At 46.7% G+C, this 18943-nt stretch overlaps 2 protein-coding genes across 2 annotated transcripts; one reads left to right on the top strand and one right to left on the bottom strand.

Annotated features, from left to right (window-relative positions):
* The first annotated feature begins 130 nt into the window (after positions 1-130).
* Positions 131-14737, top strand: LOC125713461 (nucleoredoxin-like). Its single transcript, XM_048984605.1, has 9 exons — positions 131-376; positions 470-782; positions 7711-7828; positions 8244-8377; positions 8785-8885; positions 8967-9073; positions 10121-10300; positions 10818-10942; positions 14287-14737. The coding sequence occupies exons 2-9, from the start codon at positions 474-476 to the stop codon at positions 14467-14469; spliced, it is 1257 nt and encodes a 418-aa protein (XP_048840562.1). The 5' UTR covers positions 131-376; positions 470-473; the 3' UTR covers positions 14470-14737.
* mrm3b (mitochondrial rRNA methyltransferase 3b) lies at positions 14595-18558 on the bottom strand. The gene is made up of 4 exons (XM_048984604.1): positions 17718-18558; positions 16245-16489; positions 15952-16119; positions 14595-15625 (listed from the first exon to the last, which is right to left on the bottom strand). Exons 1-4 carry the CDS (start codon positions 18116-18118, stop codon positions 15042-15044), a joined length of 1398 nt encoding a protein of 465 aa, XP_048840561.1. The 5' UTR covers positions 18119-18558; the 3' UTR covers positions 14595-15041.
* Positions 18559-18943: the final 385 nt, after the last annotated feature.

Below are 18943 nucleotides of genomic sequence, written 5' to 3'. Positions count from 1 at the left end.
GACCTGGCCAGGGTCTTTAGTAGAAATGCAAGCAACATAAATTATTAAGATTGAGGAATATAGGTATTAGTGATCATACTAATTAATACGTGTTACAGAGAAGCGGATTTTTGTTTTAACTATGGTCTGATCGTAAGTTTGATCTAAGGTCTTTTACTTCATGCGGTGATTTGGTTGCTGAAGTTTAAGGCTCTTGGTTCCGCCTGCTCACCGCTGGATGTCATCGAAGAGTTGAGCGACTCACCCGGTTTGGGATTCAGAGCTCGCTGCGTTTCCCAAGCCGCGCGTTGAGGGGAGGTGGCCGGCGTTTCGGATACACCGCATCCCCGCATGCCAGCTCAGTGCTCCGCTTTTATTAAACTAGGGGAACAGAAAGGTTATTGGAGCCCTATAGATTCATTGATATTTTTGCGTGGTTATTTTTCGGGGTAACCCCAAGATAAAAGGTGGTTTCTACTGGTCACTGCAGCAGGATGTCGGAGTTCCTGGTGACCCTCCTCGGGGAGCGGGTGGTGAACAGCGACAGGGCTGAGGTGGACGTGCAGGCGCTGGGCGGCCGGCTGTCCTTGCTAGGGCTCTACTTCGGCTGCAGCCTCAGCGTACCGTGCCGGCAATTCAACGGCAGCCTGCGCGACTTCTACTGCAAGTTCAAGAAGGCGTCGGAGCGCAGGGAGGAGCTGGAGATCGTCTTCGTCTCGTCGGACCAGGATCAGAAACGCTGGCAGGAGTTCCTGCAGGAGATGCCGTGGCTGGCGCTGCATATCAAAGACAAGCACAAAAAGGTAAAGCGGGGATTATTCTGATGGACTAAAGTCGGTTCATTTTCCGGCCTGTGCTGCCTCTAGCTTTTACTTGTGTCCGTCCCACCCCGAACTTTTAACCAGAGGCAATACGAAAGTGGTAAAGCATCTTTTCATTGGATGGGCAGATATGGTCAAATGTAATGTTTCCCAAAGCAGTCCTCGGGTCACACTGGACAGATCCATAGTTTTATCTCAATTCCCAGCAGACCTGTAAGGTGTTTAGAGCTCCCGATTGCTTGGGTCAGGTATTCTGTGAACTGGGATAAAACAAAAATGTGGATCTGTCCAGTGTGCCCGAGGACTGGTTTGGAAAACACTGGTCTAATGAAATATCGATTCCTTGGTATCTTTTTCATTTTCTTTTTACCGAGCCTTTTCACGTCAAGTCTATACTTCCCAGCAAATCCGATTGAGTTATTTAGAGATAACATCAGTTCATTATTAAGATTTATCCCCGGGTACCAATGCTGTGAGATAGTGGTAAACAGATGAAGTTTTGATGAAATGCTGCAAGATTATTCCCCAGGTTGCAGTGTAATCTTTAGACAGACAGAATATATATCTGCTGCTTAGCCGACCGGTGTGTTCGGCTGCTGTAAGAGCAAAGAGTCAGACCTAATTAATTTTAATTCCTCATCATTTCATTAGTGATCTGTGGCAGAGACCAACTTAAGCACAGGAAGAAGACTTTAATCCATAATTCAGTCACAATACATTTCAGTTTCCTCTATGGGTTCTGAATTATGACAATGAGTGTCTGAAAAAGAGAGCATGTCTTTCCCCCTGAAGTCAGCACGTCCCGGCAGGGTGCAGTTGGTCTTGGACCTTTAAACTCTCCGAAAAAAGACACCAGTTCATACCTCTGCTTGTCACTGGGGCTGCACCTTATAGTTCTGTACCTTAAGGTACAGAAATGGACTCCCGAAGGCGCAAGCAACATTAGTGTACCCTTACTGGTAGAAAATGTTCCTCAGAGTCCATACCTGTACCTTAAACAGTACTTTTCTCTCGTCATTCTACCCGTAATTAATTCATTCTTTTAATCGAATATTAAAGCTCTTTTGGTGTAGCTATATAGAATAGGGAGAAGGTTCTACAGTATATGAAAACAATGCAGACTGAATATGATTGTCAGAAGCCAGGAAGGCGTGTGAGGGTGGCTGAGTTCAGGTGCACAGCCTCATCAGCGATGTACCTTATGAACAGCAGCCTTAGCTCACTCACAGAACAATGATCTCCCAACTAATGCCGATACTCAGTCCTCTGAGGTGGTGGCTTAGAAACTGAAACATGAAAGGTTCGACACAAGATGGTTACTGATTAGCAGCTACTCTGACTGCTCCAAACCCCCTCCTCCCCGCCGCCCTGTCCAGGCCAACCCTCTGCCCATGTCATTGGCTCTGGGCCTGCCAGTCTGGTCAACATGTTAATGACTCTTGGACCAGACACTGAGGATTGTGGAGTAGGTTGTGGGACCATTACAGGCCAGGTGGAGAGGATTGTGGGACAGATGGAGAGGATTTGGGACAGGCCGTGGGCTAGAATGAGGTGACTTGGACACCCACCTTTATTGCTGGAATCATGGACCAGTTGAGACCCCAGTGGTATAAAACCAACAATGGTGTATGTCTGTATTCTGCTATATGCAGCCTGTTGCTGTGTGTATGTCCAGATATGCAAATTGCTCTCTGTAATCTGTTCTGATTTGGACTATCGCTAATACTTTTGGTAGATAGATAGATGCATGCATGTATACATAGATGCTCATTATAAGAAAGGCACAGATGTGTTAGATTACGAATCTGATTCTCCATCACCCTCTCTCTCTCTCTCTCTCTCTTCTCTCTCTGCTCTCGACTCCATCATTTAAATGACTGGGAATGGTGCCTATTGTCTAATCAGGCAAATAAGCCATTGAAGTCAAACACAAACACTGGGTGCGTTAACCCTTTGTGAACTGTGCCGAAACACCCGCGGTGTTCACAGTGAGGCACTGGTGTGCTGCTCACTCACAGATCCTCAGTGTGCAAGGAATCTGCATTCAGGCATGGATCTGAGTGGGATGAAAGTGTGACTGTTTTCCCGTGAGTTTTGGCTTGTGCTTGAAGTGGCATGACAAGGTGCAGCTCTAGGCTTCTAAAGGGGGGGTGGGGGGTATAAATCTAAATGTGTGCTGTGCAAGCCACCACAGAGCACCCACAGGGACCCCCGTCCTGCCATGACTGCTACCACCAATGTGCTAAATCCTTTTTAACAGCGGTTCCGGCTGCCTGGAAGTTGCAGGAGTCTGGATGGAGCAGTGGGTGGAGGTGGGGGTGGGGGTGGAGGTTGGGATGCCTGGGGGGAGGGTCTCCCAGCAATCTGTCCCATTAACAGACGCATTTTTCTCTTTGTCCTGATTGGTTGAAAATCCAACTTCATTTGCATAGAATGAGCAATTATCCAATGAGGAGTCGTATATGGGTTTGCCTAGCAGGAGTAGGTAACTTAACACTCAGATATTTGAGGTCCAATTAGTCTGAAATAGTTCAGATTGTAGCCCTGATGAAGGATTGATTGCCTGAAGGAGATGTTCCGTTCGAAAAGCTGGCATTAGGGTACAACAGCAGCACCCCTAACCAGTATTTAGCACCCCAGCGGTGGATTAAGGGACAGCCTGTGTTGACCCTATTGGAAGTTGCCTGGGAAACACCACCGTGGGAAGCCTTTTGCAGTGGTTTCCAGGGAAACCGACCAACGGGATGTCCTTGGGCGCAGATGGATCACTGTCTCTTGTTGGCTGTGCTGCAGTGGGTAGCGTGGTTTAGATACTAAACTGCAGGGCTCACACACAGAAAGGAATACTTAAAATTGTTTTGTTTTTTTTTGGAATTTTCACATTTTATTCAAACAAGTATTTCCGAAAGTGCTTAGCTGACCCCACAAAAACGGGGTTGTTAATGCCTGACCCCCAGGAGAGGGAAAAAAAAAAACCACTGACTGGTCCTCCTTAAGGAAGTTTATAACTCAGAACAAGTGACTCATTCAGTCCTCATTGTCCACTGATCACATGCTACCTCCGTGTCAATACCGTGGTGGTGTGTTTTTTTATTTTTTAGGCAGCTAGGATTATTCAGATTGTGCTGTGTAAAATCAGACTCATTATTCATCCATTTGCTATAAAAAAAATCCTACAGTTTTTTGTGTGCTTCCACTGTGAGGGGAAAATAATCGAATAAGAGATTAGAGCTTATGAATGGTCACATAAGGAGTGAGGGAGGGGGGTCGTGGGTCTTTGTGATAGATGGAAAGGCAGAATGGGGCCGGGGAGGGAAAGTTCTAGATTCGCGGCCCAGACGGGGAGACTGTGATCCCGCTGAGGCGTTCTGCATCACGGCCCCGTTTATTTGCTCGCGGTTCTGGCGGGTCCCTTGCGGCCGCATGTTAAAACCATATGGACGCAAGTCACACTGATTTCCAGCTGCTCAGACTCACATTGGAGCTGAATCCCCAAAGCCGGTCTCTCACCAAAACATTTCTGCAAAGTCCCTGGGCTTTGGGGCTGTGGGTACCCAGGTCGTTGCGCCCCCTAATGACCGACTCCTGGTACTACTGGCACCGCAGCCCCGCACCCGGTGCCGGCTGCAGGGCTTGAGTGACCATCTCAGTCCCCCTTCCCTTCAATCACAGCTCTCTCCTTTTATTTCTGAGAACTGGCTGCAGCCCTGTTTGATGGCTGACTCGTTTCATTCCACCGTCAGTGCTCATAAGGAAACAGCACGACCATTTTTCTCCGCCAGAATCCCAACCGTGCATCTAGAACAAAGATGCTTATGAGAGAAGCATGTCTGTTTGAGCGCTAAGCGAACGTTCCACAAAGCGGCCGCTTGCTTGTTCTTTTGTTGCCACATCATTGCGGCTGAATGCTCCTCTGATGAGGCTCGCCTTCACGTTTTACCCGTTTGTGTCTCATTATTTACACTTAAACAGCTTAGAAAAGGCCTCTTATGATAGCTGAACATTCTGGGAAACCATCTGGGGTAAAGACTAGTTTGATGAACTGAAACCAGTGTTACATTATTAACTACATATCCTTATGTCCTCAAAGGCAACGTGTTACCTTATATGTTCAATATTACATTATACACTAACTGTGACCTCATCTGCCAACTGTGACCTTAAAGGCTGTGTTGCCTTATATGTTCAATAATTCATTATGCGCTAATTGTGACCTCATATGCCAACTGTGACCTCAAAGGCTGTGTTACCTTATATGTTTAATATTATATCATACACTAACTTTGACCTCACTTGTCAACTGTGACCTCAAAGACTGTGTTACCTTATATGTTTAATATTACATTATACACTAACTGTAAGCTCATCTGCCAACTGTGACCTCAAAGGCTGTGTGTTACCTTATATGTTCAATATTACATTATACACTAACTGTGACCTCATCTGCCAACTGTGACCTCAAAGGTTGTGTGTTACCTTATATGTTCAATAATTCATTATGCGCTAACTGTGACCTCATTTGCCAACAATGACCTCAGAGACTGTGTGTTACCTTATATGTTCATTATTATGTTATACACTCACTGTGATCTCATATGCTTACTATCCCATATTAGAAATTAAATGATATTATTCCACAGCACTGTCGGATTCTCCATTCTGATTCATCAGAAGAGTGTTGATTAACTTTTTGTAACCGCACACATATTGCCAGCTAAGCAAATCAATGTGCTATTATAATCTTTAATTCTAACTAATGTTTAATATTTAAATTTAAAATGAACAGAAACTGAATGGAAATATTTACTCATTGGCTACAAAAAGTAAATCTACTAAGGAACGCATTTTTGGCCTGTAAACATGAAATAATGCTTATAGGTAAAAATGTGTAATGAGTGCGGTATACACAGGTTAATGCACTTCAAATCATCACCCTGTAAAGCGTCTTTAAAAAGTACAGCAGCAGATCCCTGGGATTTTCATGTAAATGTATCTTAAAGGTGGATCTCTGTTCTGGGGTCCTCCGGGGGATCCATGACCAGCCCTACACACTCCTAAGCCATATTGGTGTCTGTGCAGTTCTTTATTTCCTCAGTTGGAATGATCATGTGAATAATCAGTGCCCTTAACCAGTGCCCTGGTTGGTTGTTAATTCCACCTATAAGAGTACATCTTCAGGGTCAGAGGTGGAAAGTTCAGGTGCAGAAACTAAAAATCCAAACCAAGATTTTGCTTCAACCAACCAGTTCAGTACTCTGTGAGTGTGTTTTTACACTCTGCTGGTTGATTGAAACAAAATCATGGTCTGGATTTGTACCTTCTTGGCATGAACTTTCTAGCTCTGTTCATGGTGGTGCACGAGGTGATCTGGTGTGTCCAGATCATTTCTGGTCAGAGAATGGTCATTAAATGGAGTGCGATCTCCACCCAGACTAGAAGGCCAGTGCATGAAGGCCAGAATTCCACAACAGAGCCAAACAAACAGCAGAAGGAAGCCACTATTAACTCTGCTATAATTCGTTAGCTTAGCTGTCCCTTTAACCCAATTAGCGAAGCAGGAAGGCATTTTACTGACAGCTGCGTGCCTTTGTGCAGCCAGATGTATCTCAGGAGGCCCTATCTACGGTTCGCCTCCCTGCAGCCTTCTGGACATGAGAGGAACATCAAAGGAGATGCATATGAAGATGGGAGAGACGTTGTCGGGCGGCGATAAAAGGCGCAGCGGAGCGAGGGACACGGGAAGCATGATGACGAGTGAGAAATAAATGATTTATAAGTGCTGCTTGAGGGAGAACCGTGTCTAGGAAGCCGTGAAAGAGGGCAAAGAGAGATTAAAGCAGAATGATTATCCCATTCCTCTTACACAAGGAACAGCGTAGCTGTCCGGTTTGACACTGATGTGTGTGTCTAATGTCAACATCTGGCTCAATTACCAGAGCATCATAGGCAACATCTGGCTGAATGGATCCATAAAATAACGCACTGTAAACACGACCTGTGACAGTTAAGATCCCTGGTTTGTAGGGTGACCAGATAATCCATGTCGGGGGCGGGGGGGGCACTATGGGCTACTTCAGGTTTTACAAACTACTTTAAAGCTGAAAGACTCCTGTGTTTGACTAAATCGTTCAGCTCTTCTTGTGCTTTGACTGTTTTGTTTGACTGAGAGACTCATCCAGCTGTTTCACATTAACATTAGTGACACATGCATGATTGTAGGAGACTGACCAATCAGCTCACAGCAAGAACTTAGTGTTTAAGTCAAGTCTAGGTCCTATTAATTGAAATTGTAGTTCACCAACCCTGTCGCATGGTGTCCCTCCTGACATGGATTAGGTGGACACCCTACCAGTTACATCTAACGTTAAGATATGTTGGTAAATAATATGGTTCTATCGCCATGGCAATGTGAATGATGGGGGGAGACGAAGACATGGGAAGAACTGGAGGAAGCTTATATAATGAGAGATGCTGGAGGAGTCATGCAGAACCTGGCTGATCTTCGTCCTAGGGGATGAGGAAGAACTAAAGGCCCAGCCAGCAGCTGTGATATCTCAGTGCTCCAAATAAACTATCTGTGTGTTTTCAGTGCCGTTGTGCGATTGTGACAAACGGGTGACTGTTAACCTGTGTTTTGCAGGCCCTTAGCAATCTCACAAAGTGCTTCTCTGCCCTCAGCGACCGGCTGCACGTCTGCTTGCCTCACCACCAAGGCAGCCGGAACTGTTTATTTCAGGAAAAAAAAACCAATAATCTTGATTTATGTGAAGGCAGATTGGTTTAGTTTTTTAACCAGATATCGTGGTTGATTTTTCTGACATACACAAGAAACCAGAGTCGGCTGGGAGCGGGAACAAGACGCCTCTGATCTGCAGTCAGTGCCGCTAATTAATCCCTGTCTCTCTGCCAGATGAAACTTTGGAATAAATATCGGGTGACCAGCATCCCATTTCTGGTGTTCGTGGATGCCGCCACAGGCAAGATGGTGTGCCGAAACGGCCTTCTGGTGGTTCAGGATGACCCCAAAGGTGGGCAAACAGCTCTTAGCAGCTACTTTCACTGTCATGACTTTCAACATCATGGAAATAGCCCATGTTTAGGACAGGGAACCTGTAAGAACAATGTTTTCCAACCCAGTCCACTGGGACTCACAGTCGGTCCATGTTGTTGCTCCCTCCCAGCTCCGTCTGGACCATCTATGAGTCTCCAAAGACTGGATTGGGAAACACTGCTGATGTATTCAGTGGTGGGAATGAGCATCCAGGGGGGGGGGGGGGCAGAGCCTGATTATACAGAGTGTAGTTCAGCAGTTGCAGAAATGCCCAGTTTGATCTGACTTTAATCCACATCTTTCTTCAGCGTTTAATCATGCTCTGGTTCCTGTGAACCCCCCGCCGCCCCCCCACCCCCCGCCGCCCCCCCACCCCTCGCCACGGGTTACAGGGCTGGAGTTCCCCTGGCGGCCCAAACCGTTCGCTGAGGTGGTGGCAGGACCCCTCCTCAGGAAAGACGGCCACGTGACAGACAGCAGCTCTCTGGATGGCTCCTATGTTGGAGTTTACTTCTCTGCCCACTGGGTGAGTTATGCAGCTCCTGATCATACAGCCGGCGTATGTGGCAGTCCTGTGTTCCTCTCATTGTCACGTGCGCCTGTGTGTGGGTTATGTATATATTACATTTTGGAGACATTTGTTGATTAAAATCCCTTTTTTTGACATTGTGGGGACCATTTTTTCAGTCACACAAGGTTTTTATAAAACAATCTGTTACTGCAATCAAAAAAATTTAAATGCCAAAAATCTATATATTGTTTGGTTACTTATAGCGAAGGTTAGGGAGGGGTGGGGTTTAAGGTTGTCATTGTTGGGATTAGAGTTTTGTCCATAGAAATGAAAGGAGAGTCCCCACAAAGATATGAATACAAACCTGTGTGCGTGTGTGTTTTAGTCCCCTCTCATTCTCGCATGTCTGTCTGTGTTGTCAGTGTCCGCCATGCCGCAGTTTGACCCGGGCGCTGGTGCAGTCCTACCACAGGCTGAGGGAGGCCGGTCACCGGCTAGACGTCGTGTTTGTCAGCGCCGACAGGTGAATCGCCGCCGCCGTGCAGGAGCCCGTTTGCCATGGCAACAGCCCTTCACGCCTGTCACTCTCCTGCGCCCCCTGCAGGTCTGAGGACTCCTTCACGCAGTACCTGAGCGAGATGCCCTGGGTGGCCGTCCCATACTCCGACAAGGCCCGGCGCTCACGGCTCAACCGGCTCTATGGGATACAGGGTACCTGCCCGCCTCAATGCCACCCCGATCGAGTGCCGGGCACGATTTCGGGATCTTCGGGATTCTACTTTATGGTGTAACATGGGACCAGGGTTCAAGTCTCTGCAATGACTCCATGTGTGTGGAGTTTGCATGTTTCCCCCGTGTCGTCGTGGGGTTTCCTCAGGGTGCTCCGGTTTTCCTCCTCAGTCCAAAAACATCCCGAGGTGAATTGGAGTCGCCAAATCGTCCCAAGGTGTGCATGTGTGCGAGAATGAGGTGTGTGTATATGTGCCCTGTGATGAATTGGTGCCCAGTCCTTGGTTATTCCCCCACCTTCTGGGACAGGCTCTGGGCCCTCATGACCCTGTATAGGACAAGTGGGTTTGGTACATGGACGGATGGGTGTAATATGGCCTGGTTTTTGGTGGGGAAAGGTGAAATAACATAGTTATGGGGATGGGTGCTTATCTCCATGGTTCAGGCCACTGTTGTAGCTCCTGTGAGACTGTACTTTACTGTGATTGGCCACAGGACCTGTTCATGAGAGACTGTACTTTACTGTGATTGGCCACAGGACCTGTTCCTGAGAGACTGTACTTTACTGTGATTGGCCACATGACCTGTTCCTGAGACTGTACTTTGCTGTGATTGGCCACATGACCTGTTCATGAGAGACTGTACTTTACTGTGATTGGCCACATGACCTGTTCATGAGAGACTATACTTTACTGTGATTGGCTACATGACCTGTTCCTGAGACTGTACTTTGCTGTGATTGGCCACATGACCTGTTCATGAGAGACTGTACTTTACTGTGATTGGCCACATGACCTGTTCATGAGAGACTATACTTTACTGTGATTGGCTACATGACCTGTTCCTGAGACTGTACTTTGCTGTGATTGGCCACATGACCTGTTCATGAGAGACTGTACTTTACTGTGATTGGCCACATGACCTGTTCATGAGACTGTACTTTGCTGTGATTGGCTACATGACCTGTTCCTGAGACTGTACTTTACTGTGAATGGCCACATGACAGCCTCCCCCCCCCCCACCCCCTAGGAATCCCCACGCTGATCCTGCTGGACACGGATGGCCGGGTCATCACGCGGCAGGGTCGTGCGGAGGTCCTGAGTGATCCAAACTGCTGGCGGTTCCCCTGGCACCCGCGGCCCGTGGTGGACCTAAGCGAGTCCAATGCCGTGCAGCTGCACGAGGGGCCCTGTCTGGTGCTGTTTGTGGGTGAGCACCGGCATGCAGCGGCGAGGACGTCCATCCGCTTAGACAGGAAGCCACTCCCGCCCAAAGTGTTCGTGGTGTAATGGTTAGCATAGCTGCCCTACAAGTGGCTGATTCAGGTTCGATTCCTGGTCAAAACAGTGGAACCTACAGGGGGCGGTGTGTGGCTCACTGGGTTATGACATGGGTCCCCATGGTCAGAAGGTTACTGGTTTGAATCCTGGGGCTGGCAAAGTGACACTACCTGGTCACTGATTACTCCAGTGCTGCAGCATAAATGGATGCCTCTGTGCTCTCACCTCTGTGTGTCTGGAGGAGAGCAAGAAGGAACATGCAAAACGAAACGTACAAATGGTAAATAAAACATCATTTCACCTTCAAACCTTCCACCATTTATTGGTCAGAATATGTGCCAATTCCACTGGCACTTCCTTCTTGCCCCAGTTGTCCCTCCTTCACCTTACTTCCACCCATCCGGTCCAGATCACTGTAGCTGACCTACTGCCGTTTTGGGCTTCAGATGCAGAGGAGGAGGCGGAGCTGGAGCCGGCGCGGGAGCTTCTCCGGCCAATAGCAGAGAAGATCCTGGCCAATCACAAGGCCAAGGGGGAGGAGCCGCCCCTGCTCTTCTTTGTGGCTGGAGAGGTAAGAATGCGTTTGACTTCAAGGTGAGTGCATTTGTGAGATGTTCCCTTGGGGAGATGTACTTTCCTAATCTCTGTGTGTTACCATTTGCTGTGGGAATGTTAAGTGCCGATTATGACCTTGGACTCACTCACCATCACAGAGCTGAGCATAGCAGGCAAGGGGTCGTGGGAGTTGTACTTACACAATAATGTTCTGTGGGCAGAAAGAAAAATGATTGGTTCAGAGAGAGAACTAATCAAATTGTAGAGGAGGTGGGTCCAGGCAACTAGAGGAGGCAGAACCAAGACATCTGATTAACTGGACCTGCCTCCTCTACAATCTGATTGGTTTTCTCTCTGAAGCCCTCAGAGCATTTTTGTGTAAGCAAAGCTCCCATGTGCCCAAATGGGTGGGAAACCTGTATGCTCCTTGGCAAAGCATGAGCCATTCATAAATCTGCTTGACAGCCCCCCCCCCTTGTAAATGCAGAAGCTGCAATTTACAAGACCCATGGATACTGCTAACCCAGAACTTTGATGAACCAGTCAAAACCATGCCTCTTCTGAGTTCCTGGCCTAACTAAGGTGATTGTGGTGTCTGGGCAAGGCCTCTCATCCCTTGGATTTTCTGCGAGGCTATTTCCGAGCAACAACACAAGTCTTGTGCTGGTGTGACGGACTTAACTCAGGCCATTACGCAACCATGCTGGACTTTGATCTTCTTTGTGCACTTTGGCTGGATTTTTTGCAGGATTTATCCAGTATTCAGTCTCGATGTTTCCAAATTGTAACCCTGAATTACCTGCCTTGAATTCACATTTTATGTTCCTCTGAAGAGACATGTGTTGGGCCAGATGATGCTTTGTAAATTACGATTTTGTCCTCAATTAATTATTGTACTTCGTGGCTGGACTGTTGGATGGGATTGTGGGAACAGCTGTTCTATCTGAAATAAGTTTAAGCGTTCTATATTTGTCTGAGGTCTGTGCTGCAGCAAATAAAGTTTAGATTTAACTTATCTGCACAAAAAAGTAGCTTAAGGAAACTGCAGCTTGTAATTATTAGCAGTAACCAAACCCAGAGAGAACCTCCACAGGCTGGTCTGAGGTTCACTAATGCAAAAGATCTCCGTGTCAAATTCAAGGCAAGATCTTAGAGAAGACTGGTCTTTATGATTGAAGTGAAGGACAATGGGTCGTTGTTGCCACCTACTGGTTATTAAGAGCGCTGCGTGCTAAGTGTGACTACCTCACGGTCTGTCAATTGAGGACCTTATCAAGGAAAGTTAAATGATGTCCACCAGGGGGAGATGGACGTCACAGAGTACAGTGAGCCATTGTGGAGCGGCGGGTACCGTGGAGTTCGACAGACCAGCATTCTGCTGCACTGTTAACCTGCTATGATAGTGATGAGACCCATGATTGTTCTCAAAATAAGCTGGGACTGCGTGTGGCAATTAAGTTTGCTGTCTTAATCAATCAAAGAGAATAGAGTTCACAAGGCAAATATAAGTCATTTATGTTGTACATGTCAATCTCATGGTTACAGTACCAATCAACACTTAGCTGCCCTTAACGTCAGATCTCTTACCAATAAATCGTTTTTAGTTAATAATTTTGGTTATTGGTGGTTATTGGTGGTGCGGCGAGTTGGGCCAACAGACACAAATCAGTGCCGACGAATCACTTGCTTTTGCTCAATATCGTCTCTATGAAATCCAAAATATTTATATTCCGGGGAAGACGAATGTCTTTCGGGGATCGGGTCTTGTTTGCGTTTCTCCTCCTCAGTCATTTTATTCAATTTGTCACCAACGCGCTAAATCTGAGCGAGTCCGACACCAAGGACGATCATGGCTGGCTGGGAGAGCGCATGCAGAGCTCATGCAAAATCAGCGTCAGTAAACTTTACACTGACTTTGCAACATATACTGCATAATCTTAGAAAGGAATAATCGTTAAACTTTCAAAGCTTGCCAAGTGTCTTTTCCTGCTACCGAGAAAAATGTTTTAGCGTGACTTATTGATGATCTCAGCCTAGCTGACCCGATGTCGATAACATCACACATCGTGCAGCTTTCAGTCTCTTCCACTGCCAGCTAATATCTCCGCGAGATCACACCTCCTATGAACGTGTCCGTTTTATGCTGATAGGTACGACCACGCGTGTTACTAATTACCATCTGAAATATTCTCCTTTGTATTAATTATAGAGCTGCTCTCCATGATTACCACTGACTTTGACAGTCGTCTTGTACCGGCTGATTTTAATACCCACAAAGATAATTCCGAGGACAATAATACTAAAGAAGCGTTTAAGGTATTTGGCACTTTTCAAATGGTACAGCATGTAAATGGTCCCACCCTGGAATTGATTATTAGTCAATTATTATAGCAGTATATCCAGTTATTAAGAACCAAGCCCTCTCTTGCTATCTCTCTCATCATCCAACCCAGATAAGTCTCTATTTAAAAATGGTACATTAATAAGAACAACATCACTCTACTCATGCAGGCTGCATCCATAAAACCGTACATGATTTCAGAGTGGCTCCTTCATATCATAGACTCAAAAACTGTGAACATTACTGCTGCCACTGCACCTGCAAAGAAAATTGAGAAAATTCAATGTATAATGAAGAAATATAAATACAAAAGTCTGAAAAGTGGTGCAGGAAAGCTGAGCTAAAGATCCACTGTGGCATTTATAAGGAAGAAACCTCATATCTGTGTTTTGGGAATCACTCCATACAGTCCTTCTGCCCTGAGCTATAAAAAGGAACATCAACCACACCTGGGCCTTATTTGCCGCTTTGGACGGATTATCAAATCCGCCAAAACGTGGAACCACTGAACTTCTCTCCATTAGCAAATGAAAAATGATCCAAGCTCAATCTAATGATAAAATCGGAGAGCTGATCCTGACTGTCAGCTCCTCGCCAAGATGCAGGCTAAGCTACCGTTGCCGTCACACGGAAATACTCCAGACCCTGGAAGACACATCATCTTAAATCCCACACCCTGTCTTGCCTGCTCTCCCCATCAGCTTCATTCCCAGCTGCCCAGAAATCGGAGACAGTCGTCATAAAGATACAAAATAACATTTGTTCTATTACGGATTTGCACTGCTAGACTGTTGTGCTCCCTTTGACACTGTGAAAATACTCAGATTGTAAAGCTGGGCAGGAATCCCCACAACAGATCCCCACAGCTTGGAGTCTTTAGAAGGCGGAGGCTAGTTTGTTGCGATTAAAATCCGATGCGTGTGATTATAATTTGGCTCCACCCTTTTTAAGTTGGATGCCAAAGGCAACCAACCAGCTGTGCAGATCGATGAAAACCATGACGTCTCATTTGCCCACAGGACGACATGACTGACTCTTTGCGCGATTACACCAACCTGCCAGAGGCGGCGCCGCTGCTCACCATCCTGGACATGGCAGCTCGGGCCAAGTTCGTGCGCGACGTGGAGGAAGTAACGGCCGCCGTGGCAGAACAGTTTGTGAGCGACTTCCTGGCAGAGAAGCTCACACCAGAGCCTATCTAAACCCAGGGGAGCACATGCCGAATCCCTGCTTCCTTTCTGATTGGACACCACTCCCACACGACGTCATTTATGTTCTATTATGTCTTTTCACGCACCGAAAATCAGCATAAGCCCAGCAGTCCAAATATCAGCATTGTTTTTATTTTTCCATTTTTTAGAACACAGATGTGTACACTAATTATAAAAACAACAATAAAGTGAAAGCTGTTGATGACTCGGGGGACCGAAACGTTAATTATATCCTCTGTCATTGTGTTCCTTTGTTGATTGTTCACAGGGTTGCTTTAAATATCTCCATATATTAGCAAAAATGAATTGCGGAAAGTATTGCACTGCATGTCATTTACAGAACTGCATAGCAGTAGACTGTTTCGGAAGATCTAGTCCGCAACATGCATTGTTCGAGTCTGAGATGTGTGTATAAGTCAGCAAGTTTTGCCATATCATCCACAAAGTTAACGTCTTATTCTTGTATTTGCTTCAAAATTTCACAGCATACGGGCGTTTTTATTTTCCCGTTCGCATTAGTTGTCCTTACACTGCCTGAGCCCTGGTGGTGGGGGCTGGGGTGATCAGGAGCAGTCACTCCTTGCTCCACCCTGACCGTCCGACTCCATCAGCTGTCTCCTGCCCTCAAAGAGTAGGACGCTAGCCGCCATGGCGGAATTCAGGCTGTCCACGCCGGAGACCATGGGCACAAAGAGTCTGAGGCCGCCGGTCTGCTCCGCCAGCTGCAGGGCCTCCACGCTCAGCCCGTGAGTCTCCCCACCAATCACGAGGGCCGTGTGGCTCACCGCCCAGCGCTCGTGGTACACGCGGGCGCCCACCACAGGCAGACACACTGCCGGCTTCTCATCCTCAAGCTCTTCATCAGAGTCCGACTCCCAGGCGCCGGCCGCATGGGTGGAATCGGACCGGCTTCTCACCCAGCCGTAATCCCCCGCCTTTCGAGAGGCCAGCGGTTTAGATGGCTCTACTTCACCCGTGGCCCCCCGGTGGATGTCGCTGGTACTGCAGTTGTCGGCCAAGTGGATGGTGACTGCAGGCGGGAGGTTGCCAGCCACATTGCCCCAGTCCAGGCTGGGAATTATGGGTAGGCGGAAGTGAGCGCCCATGGCGGCTCGCAGCACCTTCGGCTCCCATACGTCCACACAGCCTACAGCAGACAAGCAGGCATGAGACACTTCCTGCATGAATTTAAGCTCTTAGCTAACTTACACTGAGGCATTATTTGAATTGTTAAATTCAAAGCAACAATCCAAAATATTACTATTATGATTAGAAACTCTTCACAGTGAGGTAGGCCCCCACCAACCACCCTGCTGTATGTTCATCTTCACGTACATATTGCCTAAATGCCTTTAAATTACATCATCCACTCTACGCCATTCCCTCTGATCCCCCATACTGCTTCCTCCACACAGCAGCAGTCACTGTTCTGCTGGGGAACACAGACTCTCCAGCGCCCCCTTGTGGTCGTACCCTTGGTGAGCAGCACGCTCTGGCAGCCGGCAGCAGCAGCGCAGCGCAGTATGGTGCCCAGGTTCCCCGGATCGCGCACGTTGTCGCAGATTAGATGGAGGGGCACGGCCTGGTCACGCTGGTCCTTGGGAAATCCTAGCCGCTTCGCGTCCGGCTGCGAGAATATAGCTGCAAGTGGGAGGGTAAGTTCCATTTGGGTGCTAAATGGCCCCAGAGAGCTGCTGGACACTGTCAAGGCGCCATTATATGAATCACTAATTTTAACTGAAGCCTCGGCAGGGAGGGGCACATACCGATCACTCCCTGGGGAGTAACAAGGTCTGACCACGTCTGGATGTCCCCCCCCGTCACCTTGACCAGGCTGGCTCGCCGCAGTCTGTCCAGAGGCAGCTCCCGCAGCTGCTCCACGCTGCTGAAGAAGAGCGTCTGAGGGAGGGCGCCGGCCCGCAGCGCGTCACAGATCAGCCGCCGCCCCTCCAGCAGCACCTTCCCCTGCTGCTCCCGGTACTTCCTGGAGCGAGCGATGCTTACCGCCCTCCTGTGGAAATCAAGAGAAATGCACCGCAGTCCCCTCTTAAAAAATTCATTTTCTCAGTTTGCCGAATAACTCCTTTATGCAATTATATACATCTGGGTCACTACTAGCAGCTGCATATAATTCTGAGAAACATACATTAGTCAAAGTATGTCTGTTGTTGTATCTACTGCATTGGTATCATTTCTCATTAGTCGCAGTCCAAAGCAGACGCCTAAACTACCTACAAATGACCTCCCAGCTCCCTGGGAGCAGCTATGGGTGGCTGCCCTTGGTGGCCAGCTTTCTCGCACCTACAGACAGCAAACTGGGGGAGGTGCAACGATCAATAAAGTATCATCGTCATTTTGCACCTTATCGCAGTTTGATCCATGCTAACATTTTGTGGTCTTTGTAAAGTTACTCTTTCTCCCTGGTGTTATATATTAGATTTTAAATTTTCTGTAAATAATGTACATTCTTTATACGGATAACACAAAAAAAAAAACGAATAAGACTCAGAATGTAAACAATCTGACTCTAGGACTACAAACACTGTATTGATTCCTGAAGGAGAAGGTTAACCTTTCCGTGACATTCCACATTTTGTAGTTTCAAGATGGCATGGAAAACAGAGCATTACAAACTGCAATGGGGTATGGAGGGAGCATAAAATTAATGGACAGGCAGCCCTCCCCTTCAAAAGGCCCCTCATGACCCATATCGCACCCTTTGGTCACCCAAACACTGTTTTAAACTCCCTCCATCATGCAAGAAGTGTCACTCCAGACATTCCTCATTTGTTTCCCGAACAGTGAAATGAGCTGCTGAACCACATACGGTTATCACCTCAAGACCCATCTGTTCCATGAATTCCTATTAAACCGATGTCTCTTTACGTTTTTGAACGCTCTTATGCTGCACATCTGGAACTCGAATAGTCTAACTAGTTTCTTACTTTACTAGAAGTTGATGTGTAGACCCTGCTCCAATACTTCTAACACTTGTCGTTCATTGCTCTATGCCTGGTTGAGTCCTTGAAGGAATGAATGTCTGCAATGTACTTAACGTGTCACTTGTACGTCGCTTTGGTCAAAAGCGTCTGCTAAATTTGTAAATATGCATGTCAAAGCGTTTAAACTAGGCAGCGCGTGAATTACTCACCAGTAGATCTTGCGGTTTAAGTTGTAAAAACTGACACTACCACATTGTAACAACTTCTGTAATCACCGTTGTAAGAAAACCCACTTACGCTAATCTCTTGTCACCGGCGAATGCCTTTTCGTACCGCAATCCATCCAGCAAATCTGAAGATGTATCACACACTTTTGCTGCTGCATGACGATCCGAATTTTTACTTATGAAGTTCGGATCCAGGTTTTTCTGAACTGCCGTTTTGAGGTTTGTTTTTGACGCATTCGCCGTGTCCTTCTGGCCGCCAGAAGTCCGATGGTGTTCAACCACAGGTTTGGCCGGTGTTGGTTTGGGTGCCTTTCCAGCCTTATCCTCCGGGTACAGCACTCGGACAGGCCTGCGCTTGAGAGCGCGTACATGCCTCTTAATGTCTACTACCGTATTTTCCTTTGCTAACAAAATCGCTCTAGGTTCAATACATATAAGCTGCCGACCCACGCTTCTGATGAACGCTGCCATGTTTCCACATTAACACCAGTATCCTCATTGGCTGCAAATATCACGTGATACAAAACAGCTCCAAGGTTGAATAATCGAACGACGTTCATTTTGTAATTGTTATTTTAATAATAAATTATAACAACCTTCCTGTTATTTTTAAATGTCGAAATACATAAAATTGTGATACGAACATAAGAAATTTACAAACGACAGGAGGCCACTCGACCCATAAAGCTCGTTTGTGGAGAACTTAACTAATAGCTCAAGTTCTTAAAGAGTTCTTAAACTCTTATCCAGCTCTGATTTAAAGGAACCCAGGGTTTTAGCTTGCGCTACACTAGCAGGAAGACTATTCCATACTCTTACTGCACGCTGAGTAAAGAAGTGTTTTCTCAAATTCCGTTTAAAATGTTCTCCCCGAACAATATACTAGATGACATTGCAGAAGCGTCAAACAGTTCACCCCTAGAAACAACTAATAGATCACAGAGTTCGAGAGCTGAAGGCGCAATTGGCCTGCACTTGACTCTCAACTCCTAATTGCAGATTCATTGAACCGGCTTATTTAAAAAAAAAAAAAAAAAGCATATGGTTTTTAGAATTATGACTATTGAGGTGAAGCAGAAAATATTTCTATCAAATCTTTATTTATTCTAGCTTCACGCGGGTTTAGATCTAAAGATTTTGGCCTACATTTCACATTTAAACGTTAATTCCCTCCCCATTGTGTTTTACACTAATCCATGCCAATTGTTTCTCTTGTATGGAATGACATTAACATTTTAGGTTTATATTAATAGAGATGTTATATCCTTAAGAGAAGTAACGTCGTATAAAGACTAG

The sequence above is a fragment of the Brienomyrus brachyistius genome, chromosome 18 (genome assembly GCF_023856365.1).
Source record: "Brienomyrus brachyistius isolate T26 chromosome 18, BBRACH_0.4, whole genome shotgun sequence".
Taxonomy (NCBI): Eukaryota; Metazoa; Chordata; class Actinopteri; order Osteoglossiformes; family Mormyridae; genus Brienomyrus; species Brienomyrus brachyistius.
The sequence above is the reverse complement of the archived record's forward strand: the minus strand, read 5'-3'. Positions and strand labels throughout refer to the sequence as shown.